Source organism: Antrostomus carolinensis, unplaced genomic scaffold, assembly GCF_000700745.2.
Source record: "Antrostomus carolinensis isolate BGI_N321 unplaced genomic scaffold, ASM70074v2 scaffold8961, whole genome shotgun sequence".
Lineage (NCBI taxonomy): Eukaryota > Metazoa > Chordata > Aves > Caprimulgiformes > Caprimulgidae > Antrostomus > Antrostomus carolinensis.
In genome coordinates, this window is record NW_010293432.1 from 245 (window position 1) to 17836 (window position 17592).

The 17592-nt window shown below is 47.3% G+C and overlaps 2 protein-coding genes across 2 annotated transcripts in view; one reads left to right on the plus strand and one right to left on the minus strand.

Annotated features, from left to right (window-relative positions):
* The window catches only part of PPT1 (palmitoyl-protein thioesterase 1), a gene marked incomplete at its 5' end in the record, with an annotated part of 4529 nt that extends 233 nt beyond the window's left edge, over window positions 1–4296 (plus strand). Inside the window, 8 exons of the mRNA XM_010177265.2 lie at window positions 114–223; window positions 1121–1248; window positions 1543–1613; window positions 2466–2568; window positions 2662–2752; window positions 3238–3336; window positions 3568–3639; window positions 4090–4296. Of these exons, the coding sequence (XP_010175567.2) occupies window positions 114–223; window positions 1121–1248; window positions 1543–1613; window positions 2466–2568; window positions 2662–2752; window positions 3238–3336; window positions 3568–3639; window positions 4090–4212 (797 nt within the window). The remainder of the gene's footprint in view (window positions 1–113; window positions 224–1120; window positions 1249–1542; window positions 1614–2465; window positions 2569–2661; window positions 2753–3237; window positions 3337–3567; window positions 3640–4089) is intronic.
* A 1712-nt stretch (window positions 4297–6008) lies between these two features.
* On the minus strand, window positions 6009–12985 carry CAP1 (cyclase associated actin cytoskeleton regulatory protein 1). Its single transcript, XM_010177264.1, has 12 exons — window positions 12892–12985; window positions 12341–12441; window positions 11796–11873; window positions 9766–9909; window positions 9585–9670; window positions 9140–9245; window positions 8855–9032; window positions 8006–8193; window positions 7675–7798; window positions 7497–7579; window positions 6823–6966; window positions 6009–6447 (listed from the first exon to the last, which is right to left on the minus strand). The coding sequence occupies exons 1-12, from the start codon at window positions 12983–12985 to the stop codon at window positions 6364–6366; spliced, it is 1410 nt and encodes a 469-aa protein (XP_010175566.1). The 3' UTR covers window positions 6009–6363.
* Window positions 12986–17592: the final 4607 nt, after the last annotated feature.

Below are 17592 nucleotides of genomic sequence, written 5' to 3' on the forward strand. Positions count from 1 at the left end.
TGGCAGCTCCCGGCCCGGGGGCAGCAGGGAGGGTTCCCGGTGTGGTGGTTGCGGAGGTGAGGTGAGGGCCTGGGCGGTGGCGTGACAGGGTGTCGCGGTGTTCCCTTTCACAGGAGACAGTTGCTGCAATCCACAAAGCATGGGCTACATTAAAAAAATAGTGGAGAATAAAATCCCAGGGATTTATGTTCTGTCTCTCAAGATTGGAAACAACCTGATCCAGGTAAGTGACTCCGCTGTCGCTGTGGTTCTGGTTGGTGAGGTGGTGGCCGGTGTGTGGATCTGCAGGTGTGATAGTTACTGCAGTCTCTGTTACTAACGTGGTTCCACAAGCATTCACGTCGTGCTTTCCCTGCTGTTTTTTTTTCCTTCTTTATGAAGTGAACACCTTTGACAGGTAGAAACCAATAAAGACTAGAAAATACTTGTGGAAAAGCACTGAGGAAAAAACAAATCCCTAGTCAAAACTGGATTGATATGCAAATCGACTGATTAGCACTCTAACCACTCCAGGGAATACAAAGGCTTGTGATAAGTTACTGTGCTAAAGCAAAGCTTGATCCTTTGCCATCGTGTTTGATTTGCAACTGTTTATCATTTGATTTGCAACTGTTTATTGTTTGATTCACAACTGTTTATTGTTTGATTTACAACTGTTCATTATATTACAACTGTACATCTTCAGTGTAAGAAAGATACAGACTTCTGCACCTTTGTGGTTTCTATCAGTTTTATGCAGCCCACTGGAATGTCTTTAGATAGTCTCTGTGGATAATGTGCAATGTATGTTTATTTTCTGGGATCTGGAGAAGATGGGTGAGGTTTGAGTTTTATTTTACATATATATATATATATACACACACAGAATCTGGAGGGACTCAGATTGTCAAGAATTTTGGGGAGGTGTCACCATTGTGTATGAAACAGTTTTGCCAGGCAGAACAGGAACAAAAACATGATGAAGGGAAGTCTCAAAACTTGAATTTCACTTCTGTCACGCTGTCAAGGTTAAGATCCTCTTTCAAAAGCAGAACTGTTAGTTATCTATTTGTAGAGATTAAAATAACAGCAGCTGATGTAAAGGTACAAGTTACACCTTCTAATCTGGGTAATCCACCAGGATATGGAGAACAGCTTCTTTATGAACGTGAACGATCAAGTGAGGGAGGTGTGTGGCCAGCTCGCAAAGGACCCTCACCTGAAAGGCAGCTACAATGCAATGGGCTTCTCCCAAGGAGGCCAGTTCCTGTGAGTTGACTTCTCTGTTCCATTTCCAGTGATTTTTTGGTTGGCTTTTAGGTTCTGATTTAAAACTTTTCTCAAGTACTAAGCAAATATAAACTGACAAACCCCTTCATAAAGGTTGGAGTGCTGGGACGTGCTTCCCTGTAGCCCAACTCTACCAGGAGGGGTTAATTCTCTTTCCAAACATTACCCAAGTGCCTGAGCCCACTCAGTGACAAGCTGAGAGCTGCTTCTGAACCAGCTTTGGTGGCCTGGGTGTGCTGAACACCATCTTAACTCCTTCATCCTTCTCCACAGGAGGGCGGTGGCCCAGAGGTGTCCTTCTCCTCCCATGCTCAATTTGATCTCCGTTGGAGGGCAGCACCAAGGTAGTGTCCTCTGAAGTTATGGTACCTGCTGACCACTGTGAAGGGTGGGGGGCTCTTGTTGGCAGGAGGAATGATTTTTTTTGCTCCCCTTCCTAAAAACTGACCATTTTCTTATGGATTAAGCTGTCCCTTTGTTCCTGTCTCAATCTGGTGATTTGCTTTGGCCCAGTTGTTAGCTGACTACTGTCTTGGTCTTGCTTAACTGGTGATGAGAAGGGACCTTTGTAAGTAGATGACTTATTGTCTGGGTACAATTCTTATGTCCTTTGGAAGCACTTGGGATTAGTTGTTTCAGGAGAAGAAATTTCTAACTGCAGAGCAAAGCCTTTGTGAAACCACACCTTCTGGGTCACAGGGATATTTTACAATCGGCATCTGGAAGGTTAAAAAAGCCCCAAGGAAAGGGAGGTGCTTTTTGCAGTAGATTCAAGAGGAGTATGAAATGGGGTTTAAGAGATGTGTGGTGAAGAGTGGCTGGCAATGAATTTCAAATACTCCCCTGAGACATTCCATGGCTTGAGTCTATTTTTTTGTAGTGTAGTGGAAGGTGTTGTAGGGAACCCTGCTGAGACCTCCTGGGAAGGCCAGGCGAGCTGGACAGCATCCTGCTTGTCTACAAGCTCCCATTCTCCTGAGCAATGCCCTCAGCTCAAGAACATCATCCATTATCTTTGTGTGCAACAGCACCCAGGGGCAGGAGGGCTGTCTAATGAGATTGCAGGATTAAAAGCCACCTGATTCCCTGGGTAATTCTTGCTGCTGCTCTGTCAGAGGGTGGTTCTTTACCAGCCAGAGGGATTAAGGGATTTGAGTTTGGCTCACCGAGCCGTGACACGTGTCTCTGTGCCCCAGGTGTTTATGGGTTTCCACGCTGTCCTGGTGAGAGCTCCCGTATCTGTGACTGGATCCGAAAGACGCTGGATCTGGGCGCCTACACACAAGCTGTTCAAGAGCAGTGAGTATCTGCATCAGGCTGCAACGACAGGGGCCAGGCCCACGTGAGAAGCTCTGGGTTTCTGGTCTGATCCTTAGTTTCTCTCTTCTCCAGCTTGGTACAAGCACAGTACTGGCACGACCCTCTGAAGGAGGAGGACTACAGGAAGAACAGCATCTTTTTGGCTGACATAAATCAGGAGAGGGTAAGGACCTGGCTGATGGATTAAATGCTACCAGGAGAGCAGAAGCCTTAGCAGCGTGTTCCTTCACATTAGCTCTCCCTGGCAGTAGTTTTGCTGGAGTTTGAAGGGGAGTGGTTTTTGCCCTGCATCCCAGGAATGTACAGAGTGTTTCTGCTGGTAGATTTATGAACGAGACTTACCTGTGGCAGAGCAGACCCTGTGTCACTGCACTCTTTTGGAGTGGGTGGTGTAGATATGCCACGTGCTCAGTCCACCCATCACCATTCAAGTGGGCAAATCCTCTCCCTCCCTCCCCTCTTTACAGCCTGAAGCTGAGGCTGGATGCCATGAGCACAGCCAAGGGAGCCTGGTGACAGAAATACACGTTCCTGCCTCCTAAGCTGGTGCAGTCCAGGGTTCCCTTTGCAGGTGCAGGGCAAGTTGGAGCAGATGTTTTCCCTGACCTGTCTCAGGGGCCTGTCCACTGATTTGTTGCTTTCCTCCAGGGCATCAATGAGACGTACAAGAAAAACCTGATGGCTCTGAAAAAGTTTGTGATGGTGAAATTTCTCAATGATACCATGGTCGACCCTCCAATCTCCGAGGTGAGGCAGGCAGGGTGGGTGCTGCTTTTGGGTGGTGTTTTGATTCTTGCTTGCTCGTTTCTGGTTTGCCCTTTGGTGGCAGAACTTGAGGCTGGTGAGGAGCAGGCTGAGAACCAACATAGGCCTGATACTGCCCTGTCTGCAGTAGCATGTCTCCAGCAGAAGCTGGTGAGAGCACATTTGTCTCCTGGGAGCCCTTCAGCAACTGTTTTATTGGTTTTATTCTGACAGTGGTTTGGGTTTTACAAGAGTGGCCAAGCCAAGGAGACCATCCCGCTCAAGGAGACCTCGCTGTACACAGAGGTACGTTCTGGGGACTAAGGGGTTTCTGCTATTTCCACTCTGTAGTGTCCCTGGGGCCTTGAGGAGCTCTAAACCCTACAAGCTGTGCTCTACTCACCATCTCTGCCATTCCTGGGGCATGGCCTCCTCTTGCCAGGAGCTGTTTGGGAAAGCATTTCTCTCCAGGCCAGTTCTGGCAGTGGGAATTATCAGTGGTGAGCTTACGCCTGGCTCAAGATCCCCTTCAGCATGTGTTCAATGAACTCAGCTCCTGTTTAAACCCTTTCTGTAAGAATCATCCAAAATGCCTTTTTCCTCCATGAGGAAAAGCTTTGAAGAGCAGAGGTGGAACCCACTCTAGTCTGCCAGCCACTTCTGCTCCAACGAGAGTCCCTGACCACCAGTGCTGGGTTCCTCAGCCTTTGGCTGTGGCAGGGCCCCAGGAAGCTCTGGTCTTGCTTTTCTCTGCAGGATCGCCTGGGGCTGCAGGAGATGGACAAAGCAGGAAAACTGGTGTTCCTAGGGGTGAAAGGGGATCACCTGCACTTCTCAGAAGAGTGGTTTTACACCACCATCCTCCCCTTCCTCCAGTGAAGCCAAGGGGAGGCACCCTGCAAGGGCACTGGGGAGGGTCTATCACTGTAGTTAATGCAGCTGCTACTGTGCAACAGCACTTTCTGTGGACAAACCTGCGGGGAATGTGGGGAAGGGGATGGGAAGAGGAGGGTTTTTTAGCTCAGCAGCCCTTACACTGTAGGAAGAGATGTAATTATGCTCAGATATGGGTGGACTGAGCTTTGCACTAACTCTGAGGCACTCCATCCTGCACAGGCCTTGTTTGGTTTGGTTCTCAGAGCTGTGGCTGTGCCCGTCACCTGGTGATGGTAAAATGATGAGTTGTGAGCAGTTTATTTTCCCTGTCACCTGTTCTCTGCAGGATGCAATGACAGTATTAACCAAAATCACTAGTGTAACAATGCCACATCTCTTAAGGGAACCGGCACGTAGACTTAGGTGGCTGTATGCAGAGGAAAAATATTACAGCCTCTCCTTCAAGATGGGGAAAAGGGCCAAATTTAGGGGTTTGAATTAAGCAGGTATTAACAGCTTGAACAGTTTTCAACTAATGGCTTGTTTTATGCACTTTTGTACAGCAACTGAAATCAATAAAGAACTTTACATCTAAACAACTCAAAAGAAAAAAAAAAGGGTGCTATTTGACAACTACTGGCAATTTGATTTGAGGGGAGTTGAGGAAATTCTGTACTCCCCCCCATGGGGAAAGTATTCACAGCAGTCTAGCAGGGTCAGGCAGCAAGGGGCATCTTGTCCTGCCTGAGGTCCTGTGTGCCCCCAAAGAGTAAACAAGACCCGTTGTAATGAGCAAGTTGGCATTAACTTTATTCTATCTTCTGTATAATTTTAAGTACATAAGAAAGGTTTTTTTCACAAGCCTCAGGAGAAGACAAGTACAAGTCACAGGACAGTCTCAAAATTAAAAAAAAAAAAAAATTGCATATTTTTTTTTGTAAGTTTTGTCCTAGAGAAAAAAGAACATTGACACTTTACAGAGGAAATGCATTTAAGATACGCTTATGCCACCCGAGGCATTGGAAAAATGAAGGTCAAAGCATGTGCAGCTCCCTTTATGGGTCCGTACAGTACTGTGTGTCTTAGATCCACCACTCTGCTCCAGGGCCCTGGAACAGAGGCTACAAGCTTCCACCAAAGTAAAGAGCCAAGCAACAGGGGAAAGGGGAGATTGAGAGGATTCATTTTATGGGGACTGATTGCAGATGAGGAAGAGAGTGATGAACCGACTTGATCCAACTCTGGTATTTACAATACTGCACTACTGACCCTGGAATGAAGGAGACCCTTCCTCTGCAGAAGGGGACAGGTTCAGAAGAACTGTCCTGGAAGACTGAACTTGAGTTCAGCTGCTCCAAGAAGGAAGCCCTGGGGCAAAGACTCCCTTGTGAGGGTGGAAGGCTGATGGAATAAGAGGTTCTCAGCTCCAAACTACCACCCAGACTGCCTGGGGGGGTAACTGCAGTTACTCCACTGCAGTCTCCTGTGGCACTGGTTAACAGAAAGCCTCCTGTCATGGCACAATCAGAAATACACTGATCTAGTAGGAATGATGAAAGAGAAATCAGGGTGAAATGCTACGGCCCAAGTCCTCAGCCTTTGGTCCAACAAAGTTATTCCCATGTCCTGTAATGCCACCAACTACTACATAGAGCTGGAATTGGCAGCTTCCAAGACCTTCTTGAGACATCTGCCATAGCAACTGGGTACTCTGGACCCTGACATAAACCATTATTTGTTAAAAGGGGAACAACATTCCTCTCTCACATTAAGTGTTTGCTTAAAGGCAATATAAAATAAAACAAAACAAAAAACTGAACAACACTCTGAAAGCCAACTGCCAGTACTGGCTGTGAAGGTCACTGAAAATCTGACTTGATCAATTGGGTGCAGTTAGATCAGACAAGGGGACAGAGAAAAAAAAAACCAACCAAAACCAAACCTTCCTGCTAATAGATGTGGACAATAACTGACCCACCACCTACACCAAACCCCAGGCAGAGGTGTTTCAGTGACGGCAGGTAGCTGTGTCTCTCGGGTAGAAGAGAAGCAGTTTGAGAGCAGAAAGGTACAAGAAATCTAAGAGAATCATCTGAAAGCAGATTTGTCCCACAGCAGGGCCAGGGAAGGGCATGAGCCTTGGAGCTTTTCTGCTTAGCCAGCTATTTCCGTCACAGTGGTAACCAACTTCTGACCGTTCCACACTGTCTTGAACTGTTCTGGGACAGGGAATTCAGTCTGGAGGGTAAAAAAAAGAAATCTGTTGTCAAAAGAGTTTAAACTGACCGAGATGAGTAACTACTCCCACTGCTTTAGGCATTGCTTTTCTTAAATAACACACTATGTTCCCTCCTGTACCACAAACACTGCCTGTTCCACCCCCCAGAGACCCTGAGGAAGAAAAAAGTCTCACAAAACAGCAAGAATCTCACTGGAAAGATAAACAACTTCATCTGCTGCTTTTAGCATCTGATCATCATTCTCAACCTCTGAGTCTAGAATTATCCCTCCAGACCTCACTGCAACCGGGACATTCCCTGCAGGGTTCAAAATACGAATCCTGCCCTTCATTACCCCAAGCAAACCACAAGGATTTCAAAAGTTAACACTTACAAAGTCACCAGCCTCTGTGGGAATAAGGACATTCATCTCTGAGGACTTGGCACTGACGATTTCGCAGTCTAGGGAGTTCTTGCTCAGATACACGTGGCAACCGTCTGTCTTGTTGATGGAAATCGTTGGCACTTTACCCATGACCTAGCAGGGGGGTCAGAGCAGCAGTTAGAGGAGCAGCAGCTTGAACTGGGCAACCACAACATTTTTCTTTTGCACTTGCCTTCAAGGCAAGAGGTTTGACTACCAACTTCTCTGCTAGAGACATGCTGGATTCAAATGCTCACAGCTTTGGCAAAAATCCAAAGTTATTTCTTGTTTTCATCTCTTTAGAACAAAACTACAGCAAACACTGGGCAAAGTGACCATCCCAAATCAGACACCAACATGGAATCAGAGGTGATTCTACTGCTGGCCTCCTGCTTTGGTATTCACATTGCACTGCCCACCTCACACAGACTAATCTTTTATCTAGAGCCTTGAAGCAGCTCAGTGAGGCAAATTTCCTAAAGGCTGGGCAGGGTGAGCTGCAGAGCTGTAGGACAGATGGTGTTTCATGAATGTTCTCCACAGATTCTGGAAATAAAACTACTCGAAGCAGCAGATGTGACAGACGCCCTGTCGTACAGCGCATCAGTCATACTGCAGGCAGAGAACAGGTTGCAGACACTCACCTGAACTTTAACATCCTTGCTGTTTATGATCTCTACGATGCCCACCACGTCATCGAACACTAGCCCTAGCTTCTTACAGTTATCTGCAAAGACAAGACAGAGGAGCTCACAGAAAGGGTTTGGAGATTCAGCCTTCAGACCAGCGGGCAGAAAGAGTTTTCAGGGTCTCTCCACTTACCAAGGGTGATGGAGTTGATCTTGCCTTTGATTTGGAGTGTACTATTTGTGCACTTGAAAACATATGCTACCTGCTTCAACTCTGTGTCACTGATGACCAGGTTAGAGGCATTCTCCTGGTTTTCCTGAAAAGGCAGGGAAAAGGCACTTTATTTTTGGAACACAGACAAATTAATCCATGTGAACAGCAGGGCAGTGCAGCCTCTTCAACAGCAAACTGCTGTGTACCTTCAGGCTGGTGCCTCTTACAAGAAAGGTCTTCAGGAGACCCTCCCTCCCTGCTGCAGAGCTCCCATCCCTCCATCCCACTCATGCTGACACCAGCTACTCACCACTCTCCACTTTTTGCCCTCTAATTCTAGCAACGGAGGTGCCTTTGGAGAGGTTTTTTGGGAGGGATTAGCATTACAGGCTGGTTTGGGAGCAGTGAAAGGTTTGGGTCCACTTCTCACAGGACCCCCTTGGTTCTTCAGTGCTGGATTCTTGTGGGTCTTCATATCATCTGAAACATGTCTTAAGCCTGCAAGAGAAGTCCAGCGTGAGATCCAGCTCTCCTCCAAGAATGCAGTTACATAAACACCAGACATCAGCGATCACAACAACCAGCACGGTTACAGTTTTTCAAAATACAAATAAATGATTGAGACTGGGCCTGAGCTGAGCCCAGGTATGAGTGACAGCAAGTGAGAGAGGCAGCAAGAAACACGTGACACAATAGTGATGAGAGCACAAGATGTACTGTAGAACCAGAAAGCACCAGCTCTTCCACTCTGCAGCTGGAAAAAGCCCTGAGCCAAGCACCTTGCCTTTGTTTCATGTCTGATACACCAACCAGGTAACACACACAAGGGAGGAGTTTTGTGCAAATACAAATAGATGCAAAATTGCACCTTTTGTACTTGAGATGTGCAGGCAACCAAAGGCTTCGCTCTCTGTTCCAGCTAGAGGTTAATCTCCTGCTACACCCACAGATGAGGCTGAGAATTCTAACTCAGATGTGCTCCCTTTGTCCCTGTGAGCTGCCTCAGGGCTGCTCCTGGCTCCCAGCCTCACCCTCAGACCAGATGGTCTTTTGTTACTGTCCAAGCAGGTGTATTGAGGGACAGCAGCAAAACAAGGGTTCACAACACAGCAGTGCTCTCACTCGAGCTGCCCTCCCTCCGATAGCTTCTTCCACCCACCAGAGGTGATGCCTTCTCCTCGATTGATCTGGGCGAAGAGTGCGGAGCGGGAGGCAGAGTCATCTGTGCTGCAGCTCGTGGGGGCAGGAGCCGGTGGGGGAGGAGGGCCTGGTGGGGGAGGCGCAGCCCCAGCTGGGGGAGCGGATGGAGATTTAGCCCCTTCTGTTGCTACAGGGCCCTGTAAGAGACCAGCAAGAGGAAAGGCAATTGCACAAGCTCCATATCTGCTGCAATAATCGTGCAATATTCATCTCAGCAGCTCCTGCAGATGAAGCCAGCACTTACTGTTTTGCTCCAAGTCAGCCCTGTGGTGTGATACTCTTTGATATAGGCCTGCAGCTCTGTCCAGATACTCAGATAAGCTTTCACCCAGTCCACTTGCTTTTTATCTCTGAGGACACAAGGAGACCATAAGGAGTGAGCAAGGTGCATTTGCCATTAAAACCCAAGAACTACAAACAGTTCTTCACATCTCTCTGCTTCTCAGATGATGCTGAGACAAGAGCAGCAATGCATTTGCTACCAGAGATTCCAGCTGCAACATGAATGCAAGGAATCTTGTCCCTAAGGATCAGGAAAGAACAGCTAAGTGAGGCTTTATAAATACGCCCTGCCTTTAAAAATAAAGCTGAATTAAAGACAAAGACAGCTGTGGTTAGAGACCGGAGTAGCTTCTACACACCCAGTCAGCTGTGTTCAATGACTTCTTTAAGAGAGAAAGTGAACTCACACATCCTTGTACTCCTTAAGGATCCGGTTGGTATAAAACATGGCAGCGTCGGTCATTTCCTTCACATAAGGACCAGGCTTTGGAGCCTAAAGAGGAAAGAACACACTGGCATGGAGCAGCTGACCAGGGAGCCAGGCTTTTTTCACTAGCCCAAGGAAACCATTTCCCCCAGAGTTCTTACCATGGCCACCCAGCCCAGGGCTGGGATGCTCTCGCTCACTGCCGATAAGTGATTGAACAGTTTGCTACCACGGTTCTTCTCCCTGAAATTCTGCACCACCTGGATTTGTTCTGAAATCGGTTTCAGAAGCGAGGAGAACACATTCTGCAGGACAAGAGGGGCAATAACAATTAAGTACATTAGTATTTCTCTGGAATGGCTGCACATCTTCATGGGTGGCTCTGCTCAGATGATGGTCACTTGGAGGAAGATTCCAACTGGCCCAAGTTACTGATACAGCTCTTGCCCAGGCTCAGCCCTCCCCATGAGCCGAGCTTGGACCCACAGCCTTGCTCCTCCAGGGCTGAAGTCATAGCTCCCAACTGGATTGGTACTATGGGAGTACGCCAAGAACTGTGACTCATGTTCAATCCAAGAGACACTGACAAAGCTTGTTAGTAATGACGACAGAAATAGCATTTGCCTTTCCTGGATTCTTTTGTTCCAAGACAGTTTGTCACATTTTTCCTCTCCTTTACAAACCCTCACAGAAAGGGGTGCTACACAGTCTTCTGCAGTTTGGGATCTACAGCCTGCATGACAGTCAGAGTTGCAGCAAGTCCTCGAGTCACCCTGTCAAGCTAGACTTCAGAATTGAAGTTACTTCTCAAATCAATCCCAGCCTTTAGTATTTGGATGATAAAAATTGTTCCTGTGCGTTGTCCACTTGGAACACTGACAGAAAGTGCTCACAAGTCCTCTGAGGTCAGAGCAGAGCAGCCAGGCAATTACATGTTTCCAGAGATGCCTCTTAAGCAAGTTTTCTTTCCTTTAAGATCAGAAAGTCTCCTGCTGGTGGCAGCAGCAAGGGACAAATCTGGGCACAACTTGCTTTTCAAAGCCTTGCCTTTTGCTCTCCCTTCCTCTGTTTAGATGAAAACAGAGAGGTTCCAAGCACCACAGGCCAGGCTACACCTTCAGAAGCTCCAGCCCAGCACCACTGTCAAGTAACAGGATGGGGAAATTCTTCACCACGAGCAATCACAGTTCATACATTTTGCATTTTGAACTGGCTACTCCAGAACTAACCAGACTCCTGCAGGACGACCTGCACAAAGACCTACACTAGATTAAGGTTGTTCTTTGCTCATAATCCTTTATTTAAATAATGTGTCAGTGGAATTTATAAGCAGATTCTCAGGCTAGAGGCTACGTAGAGCAACATCCCAGCAAGCCTGGTGTAAGATAAACCACCCTCCAATGCTGAGTTTAGGGAAAAAGATGCAGCTATATTTTGTGGTGAATAGGAAAGTGGCACAGAAACTCAGCTACCACAGTGTAACAGAAGCCATGAGTGAGCCAGATAATAACTGCAAAGAAAAGCAAGGAGGGATCCTGTTGCTCAGGAAAAACAGTTCTCAGCAGGGAAAAGCCAATGCATTCAGGATCAGATTCTCAGTCACACATCCTGCTGAGAAGCAGCAGCCTAAAGTGTTCAATTACTTGCTAAGAACAAATCAATCCTAAAAGCCCAGCTATTATTCAGAGGCCATTCAATAGAGACAAGCATCTGTTCTACTTCAGAGGGAGTTTAATGCCTGAAAGTCTATAAGCATCACATAATGAAAAGCACGCTCGATGCAAATCCCACTGTGGCTCCTGTCTCAGAGAAATTCCTGTCTGCAGGTTGCATCTGAGGGAGCAGTGATTGTGCAGTGCTGGTGCCAGGTGAAACTCAAGACAGACGTTGTGAGATGACACTCACAAGCTGCTCTGACAGCTACAGAAAAACTTGTTGCACTAATGACTGGAAAATGCCAGTTCTGCAGCTCTAAGAATCAATCTCTGGAATTCTGCCCAGTGTTGGGTGAGCACCCAGAACAGTTCATACTTTTAGCAAGTGCCACCTCAAGGATGCAAGAATCTCCAGTCCTCCTCCAGTTCCTCGTTTGGAGCGACTATAATGGCCCAGATTCCCCTACAGCAGCAGCCATCCCCTGCTCTGAGGTAAGGGAACACATGATGTCTGATGAGAGATTTCCCAGACTTACCTCTGTTGGCTGCTGATGTTGAGATGCCATCACCAGAAGAGCCCTCTCACTCATCAAGCCTGCATGAACCATCTCAGCCTAAGAACAAAGAAACAGGAGAGAGCTTCCCTTGTACCCAGAATAACACCCACAGTCATTCAAGCTCCCGCTGCCCACAGCTCCTAGTCTGTAAGGAAGCAGCTACACTGATCTCAAAGCACATATTCTTGGAGACACCCATCCTCAGACAAAACTCACAAGAGTGTAACAGCTCTTGGGCTGGATAGTTTACAGGCCTCCTAAAGGCATGTGCCAAAATCTGTATACAGAGCTAGGCACCCAGCTACCAAAGATTTCAGGAAGGAGGTTTGATTCATAGCATGTGTAGGTGGCAATCTGCTGGAGGTTATCTGGGCATCTGCATCTGTTTTGAATCTTTGAGGATTATAAACATCCTAGAAGACAGCACTAAAGGAATGCAAATACTGACAGCAAACTTGGGTCATTAACAGCCCTGAAGAACAAGCAGCATCTATTTAGAGTGGAGTGAGAACATGAGTCCTTACATGCTTCTGCACATCCCCGCCAACTTCTTTGCTGATCTTGATGTATTCAGCTACTGGGCCAGCCAGAAGTACATCGAAAGCCTGCACGTACTGAGCCACTCCTGCAGGGAAGGAACCAGAGCACAGGTATCACTGAGAGGCACTGGGTTGGCTCCAGGGCTGGGGAGCACCCACACACCTGCACTGGGCTGCACCTCCCACCCGCTCCACGCTGAACCTTCCCCCTGTGTCACACAGACCCAACGTGGGAGGCTCAGCCCCAAGCACGCAGCTGAGCGCAGGCGAGGGAAGTGCCTCAGCCACAGGAAGTCCTTATCTTAGCAGGATGGTAACCACAGGGCCTCTCTGCATTTGCTCAGTGTCTGCTGGGAAACTCACTTCCCCTCTGTGCACAGTCAGGTCACCTAACAGCCCTCTGTGCGCCCTGCACGAGCACCGCTGGCTCTGCAACACCTACTGCTGATGTCCGCCACCGCCGTGCCGCCCCGCTGATGCTTCACCCCAGGGACTCCCGTGGGATGATGATGCTGGGGAGGTGCTTCAGGACTTACCTTTGGAAGAGCTGTCTGCACACATGCCAGGTCCTTGGCACACCGTCTCCAGGCGCTCCACAGCCTTCTCCAACCGTTCAACCAGCCTTTCCATAGCTACCGCTGTCCACGACCTGCACCCACAGAATACAACTACTGGCCTCCTCTGACAGTATAAAACTCATAAGACAAATATCAAAGAGGGTTTATCAGCTGTCTGGTACAGGCTCTACCAGTTCCAGAAGAATAATTTCTACCCAACTCTGCACCACGATGATGGGCAGCAGGGTACCTGCAAATTAGTAGGATGTTCAGATAACACAACAGCCACTTTCTATTGCCACGGTCGCTCCTTAATGGTCACACAGTCTTATTCCATTGCAAGGATTTCTTACACCTGTAAGGACACTAAAACCTACAACTTCTAACCTTGTATTGACACCACTCCATAAAACAAAGGTCTGCACAGAATCTCACTGCAGTCAGTTCTTGGCCAAAGTCCCAGTTGTGACCACAAAGCAGATCAAGTACAAATGCTTTGGTGGGAGTTCACGCATTTCAGGTTAGAACCAGTGGTTTTGATTTTGCAAATACATCTGTGGGGACCTTCTGGAGTCTTGAATTCCTCCAAGGAACATCTATAACTCCAGCAGTGCTACAGAACAGAGCATCAGCGTGCCAAACGAGCCATCTTGGCACGTGCTGAGATGAGCAGCTGCACAAGTGAAGGCGGCAGAGCTGCTTCTACAACAACGCGCCCCTGTTCGTGCTCTCCCTCTACAGGCTTTGGTATCTCCACTGCAGAATCTGCTCTGCAAGCCCTGCACAGGAAGGTGATTTAGGCACATAAGAAGTCTTAAGTGTCATATAAACTTTCCATTAATTACTGCTTTGCAGAGACTCAGGACCATGGAGCAAGACAAGTCACGTTCCAAGCACAGTAATGCACAGGGAATGCAGGGAGGGAGGAGCCAGTCGCCAACTCCATTTTTATCTTATCACCACTCATCGAAAGATTTTACAACGTGAGTCACCATTATGGCCTGGACACAGCTTCCTTCTTAACCACAACAGCCTCCAAGAGCTCCTGAAGGACAGTGTCCTTCCCAGGACATTCCCCAGCAGGCAAGGTTCACCCAGCTGCGTCGACAAACTGATTCTAGATCTCCCTCAGAAACGAAACCTGAAGTTCTAACTAGGGTTTTGCTTTTGCTCACAAGCCTTCTCAGCCTTGCTCCAATTTACCCAATTTCCAGAGGATGTGGGGCAGATCCAGCATTAGTCATGAGCAGCACTGATGTCACAAGACAAACAAGGCCATTTTCCACCCCTCTTTCTCCTGCTTGCATCAGGAGAAGCAGCGCTGATGTGGGGGGCAGGGGAGAGGCCACCCCCTTCCAAGAGGAAGACAGCGGTTTCCTCCTCTGTGCAAGAGTGAGCCAGAGGATCATAAAACTGGACAGCAGTAACTGGATGACTTCCAGACACACAAAAAAAGTTCAAAGAAGCTGAAACTTGTGGGCAGTCACCCGTATAATCAGCAGTAATGAATATCTCTCTTTTTTTAATCCTGTACAACGTAGAAATCCTGACCCCAGGATCGTCAGCGCTCTGCTGCCGCCGAGGAGGACACATCCAGAATGGGGCTCACGTCTTCAAGTGGGAGCACAGCCAAGAGCAGGGCTCTGCCTCCCCCACGCTCAGCACACGAAAAAGAAGAGTGGTTTGTTGTTTATTTTTTCCCCCAAAAAAAGAACCACCTGTTAAGGAAATTCTCCTGTGCTCTGAGGGTGCAGCAAGACAGAGGGGTGTAACACAGGGAAGGACACCAGGTTTACAGAGCACTGGATAGACAAAGCTGCTGTTCTGCACCACTGATCCCCACCACATTCCACGCCAGGCTCTAATCTGATCAACCCCATTACCGAGTCACAGACTTGCATTTCAAATCAGGATTACAAACCAGAAAGTCCAGCTGGAAAAGCTGCTTCTGACTCCCAGCCATAAAACATGCTGTTGCGAGGAGCACATCGCATCAGTTCTAGATACACTGTCGGGATTAACATCCTCTAACAACACAGCATTCCTTGAGAGTCCAATCCCTCCCAGTCTCCTTCCCCTTTGACACTGGGAATCAGTGGGTTTCCCTGACAGAAGCCACAAGCTCAGTGTTTGATATCAGCTTTGTGAGCCTCACACTATCTGGCAGATGCTGAAGTGATTTTAATGTCTGTTTAATGAGCAGCATTAGAACAACTCACGAGATAAGTCACTTGGTAAATTGTCAGCAAAATCAGAACTTAGAGTGCAGGCAGCACAAAGTCCTCGAGCAGGCAGCGAGATCTCAGTCACTCCTCACTGAAGCTATTTTGACTCACCCTTACTATGCTCTTTGCCCTGTGGATGCAGCTCTTTCTGCCACCTACACCCCCATCTAGAATGAAATAAAATACAGGCCCAGAACTTAACAGACATCAACAGCCAGAGTCTGCAACCCCCAGAGATCAACGTTCAGCAAGGAGGGGAAAAAAAAAAGATCACAAAATAGACCTGCTTGGGCTACATCTAAACAGGGTTTTGTCTTGATCACTCTGAACGCAGAAAAATTTGTCCATAAGAGAGGAACCAACTTCTGATATCTCAGTAATAAAATGAGATCTTTTACCTTCTTTAAAGAGGAAGCTGAGACATACAGATCATCCAAGAGTCATTTTTGCTCAGCGCATCGTGCGGTGCTCGGGGAAGATGAGGAAGGCTCTGAAGCTACACCATGCAGCCAGGGGTTAGAGTTCCCCAGCTGAGAGAAGCAGAGTTAAGATGAAGCTCTCCCTTTTGGGACTATAAGGCAGGATTTATATCTAGGTCTTGTTTAAATTCAATTGAACTTTGATTAGCAATGGAGCGGAAGCTATGGATGTGCAGTAAACACATATTTCACCCTGGGCCAGAAAGTGCATTCATTTTCACAGCACATTTGGTGAATCTATTAACTCGCTTTTATTTCCATCAAAACTTGGGGACATGGTTTTGAACACGCTGTACAGCAAAGAGGTTTTCATCTACGACCAGACTGTTCTGATATACTGATGAAAACAACAAAGGGAAGGGATTTTATTTGTAAAAACACCAGCTAGCTATCCCAAAGCTGATCCTGTACAACAACACAGTAAGAGGAGTTTCCTGTTTGGAGAACATCAAGGAGTTGGCACGTCCCAGCCAAAGGCCAGTCCTCAGAGGAGCGAGCAAGTGCTCATAAAAACGACTTAAATTAAATTCTTTGGTTGCCTGAGAGAGCAAACTACCCCGAGTCCTCACTGAGACATTCTGGAAGACACAAATGTGAGTTTTCTAGCCAAAGCCAGTCAAACCTACGCCTCTGTTCACATTCTGCTTTTGTGAAGCCCGACAAACTGCTGTCAGCAACGTGAAATTTGCATCAGCGACTTCCTGTTTCTACAGGCAAAAGGAATAAAGATGGGACAACTAAATTAAGAACATACCACAGTTTATTTCTGAGCTGACACTGGAATATCTCAGGGGAGCAGCTACCAGATGATTTCTAACATTTCTATCTTCCAAAAGCCTAAAGAATTTTGTTTTAAACAGTTCAAGCTCATCAAGTAAGGAAGGAATTGAAGCAAACCAGGACTCAAATGCCTGAATTTAGTCAGTTGTCAGGACCAGCCACAAACACAAGACAGCTATTGCTAGTCCCAGCAGCTGCCAAGACAGAGATCTCTGCTGTTTATAGTACAACAATACTTGTTGACGTTGCTCCAGAACCCATGGTGTCTACTTCTGGAATTTCACATCTATTTTATTTAGAAAACCAAAAGCACTTTAAAATAATTTAAAAAATAAAATCCATCTGGACTCTATTTGAGTTCTCTCAAATGACAAATCCTACTGAAATCAGTGAAAATGGTATTTGGCATTTTTACTCAAACATTAAGGGAGGGTTAAAGTCTCACTCCACGCTACAGCCAGCACAAGGACTCCTTTTTCATCACAATTATATGAAACAGGAGATTTTTCACTCGCCAGACTCCGTTGCTACGCTCCTCTCATTTCCATTTCCCATCAGGACGATGAATCCACCAGAGATGTCAGTGAGGATCTGGGATCTGAGCTAAATTGGATACGGTACCAAGCTCCAGATCAGGAATTCAGAGCATGGAACCTCATCAGCATCCCTCCCGAGCTGTGCTTGCTCAAGCAGAAGCTGCTTGGCTCAAGTTTGTTATGTGGATGATAAGGAATATTTTTGGCTTTTGGAAAGCTCAGCAGGATTGTGTGGACAGGAGGGGATCACCTCGGGGAGAGAAAGGGAATAGAGCAGCTTCTCCAGGTCACTGATTCTTGGTTTTTCATGGATTTAGAGCCCAGGTCTTGGGGAATTTCAGAGCCCAACGTGCAAAATCCTGTGACCTGATGCATGAAACGCCTGTATTGTTGGTTTGGGGTGTTATTTTTTAATTTCACCATCACAAAATCCAGAGCAATCACATATTTCTCCCGTCCTCATCGGCACCAGAACCCAAACGGCTGAAGAAAGATCAGCAACAGGCTAAAGGGAAAAACAACCCCCGGAGCCCCAGCCCAGGAGGATGGAGCCGGGACCTGGGCCTCGGATCCACAAACTACTGAAACATCTTCCCTTGAGGCTGAGGCAAATCAGTCCCGAGCAGGAAAACTGAACCCATCACCTGGGCACCCCCCCCC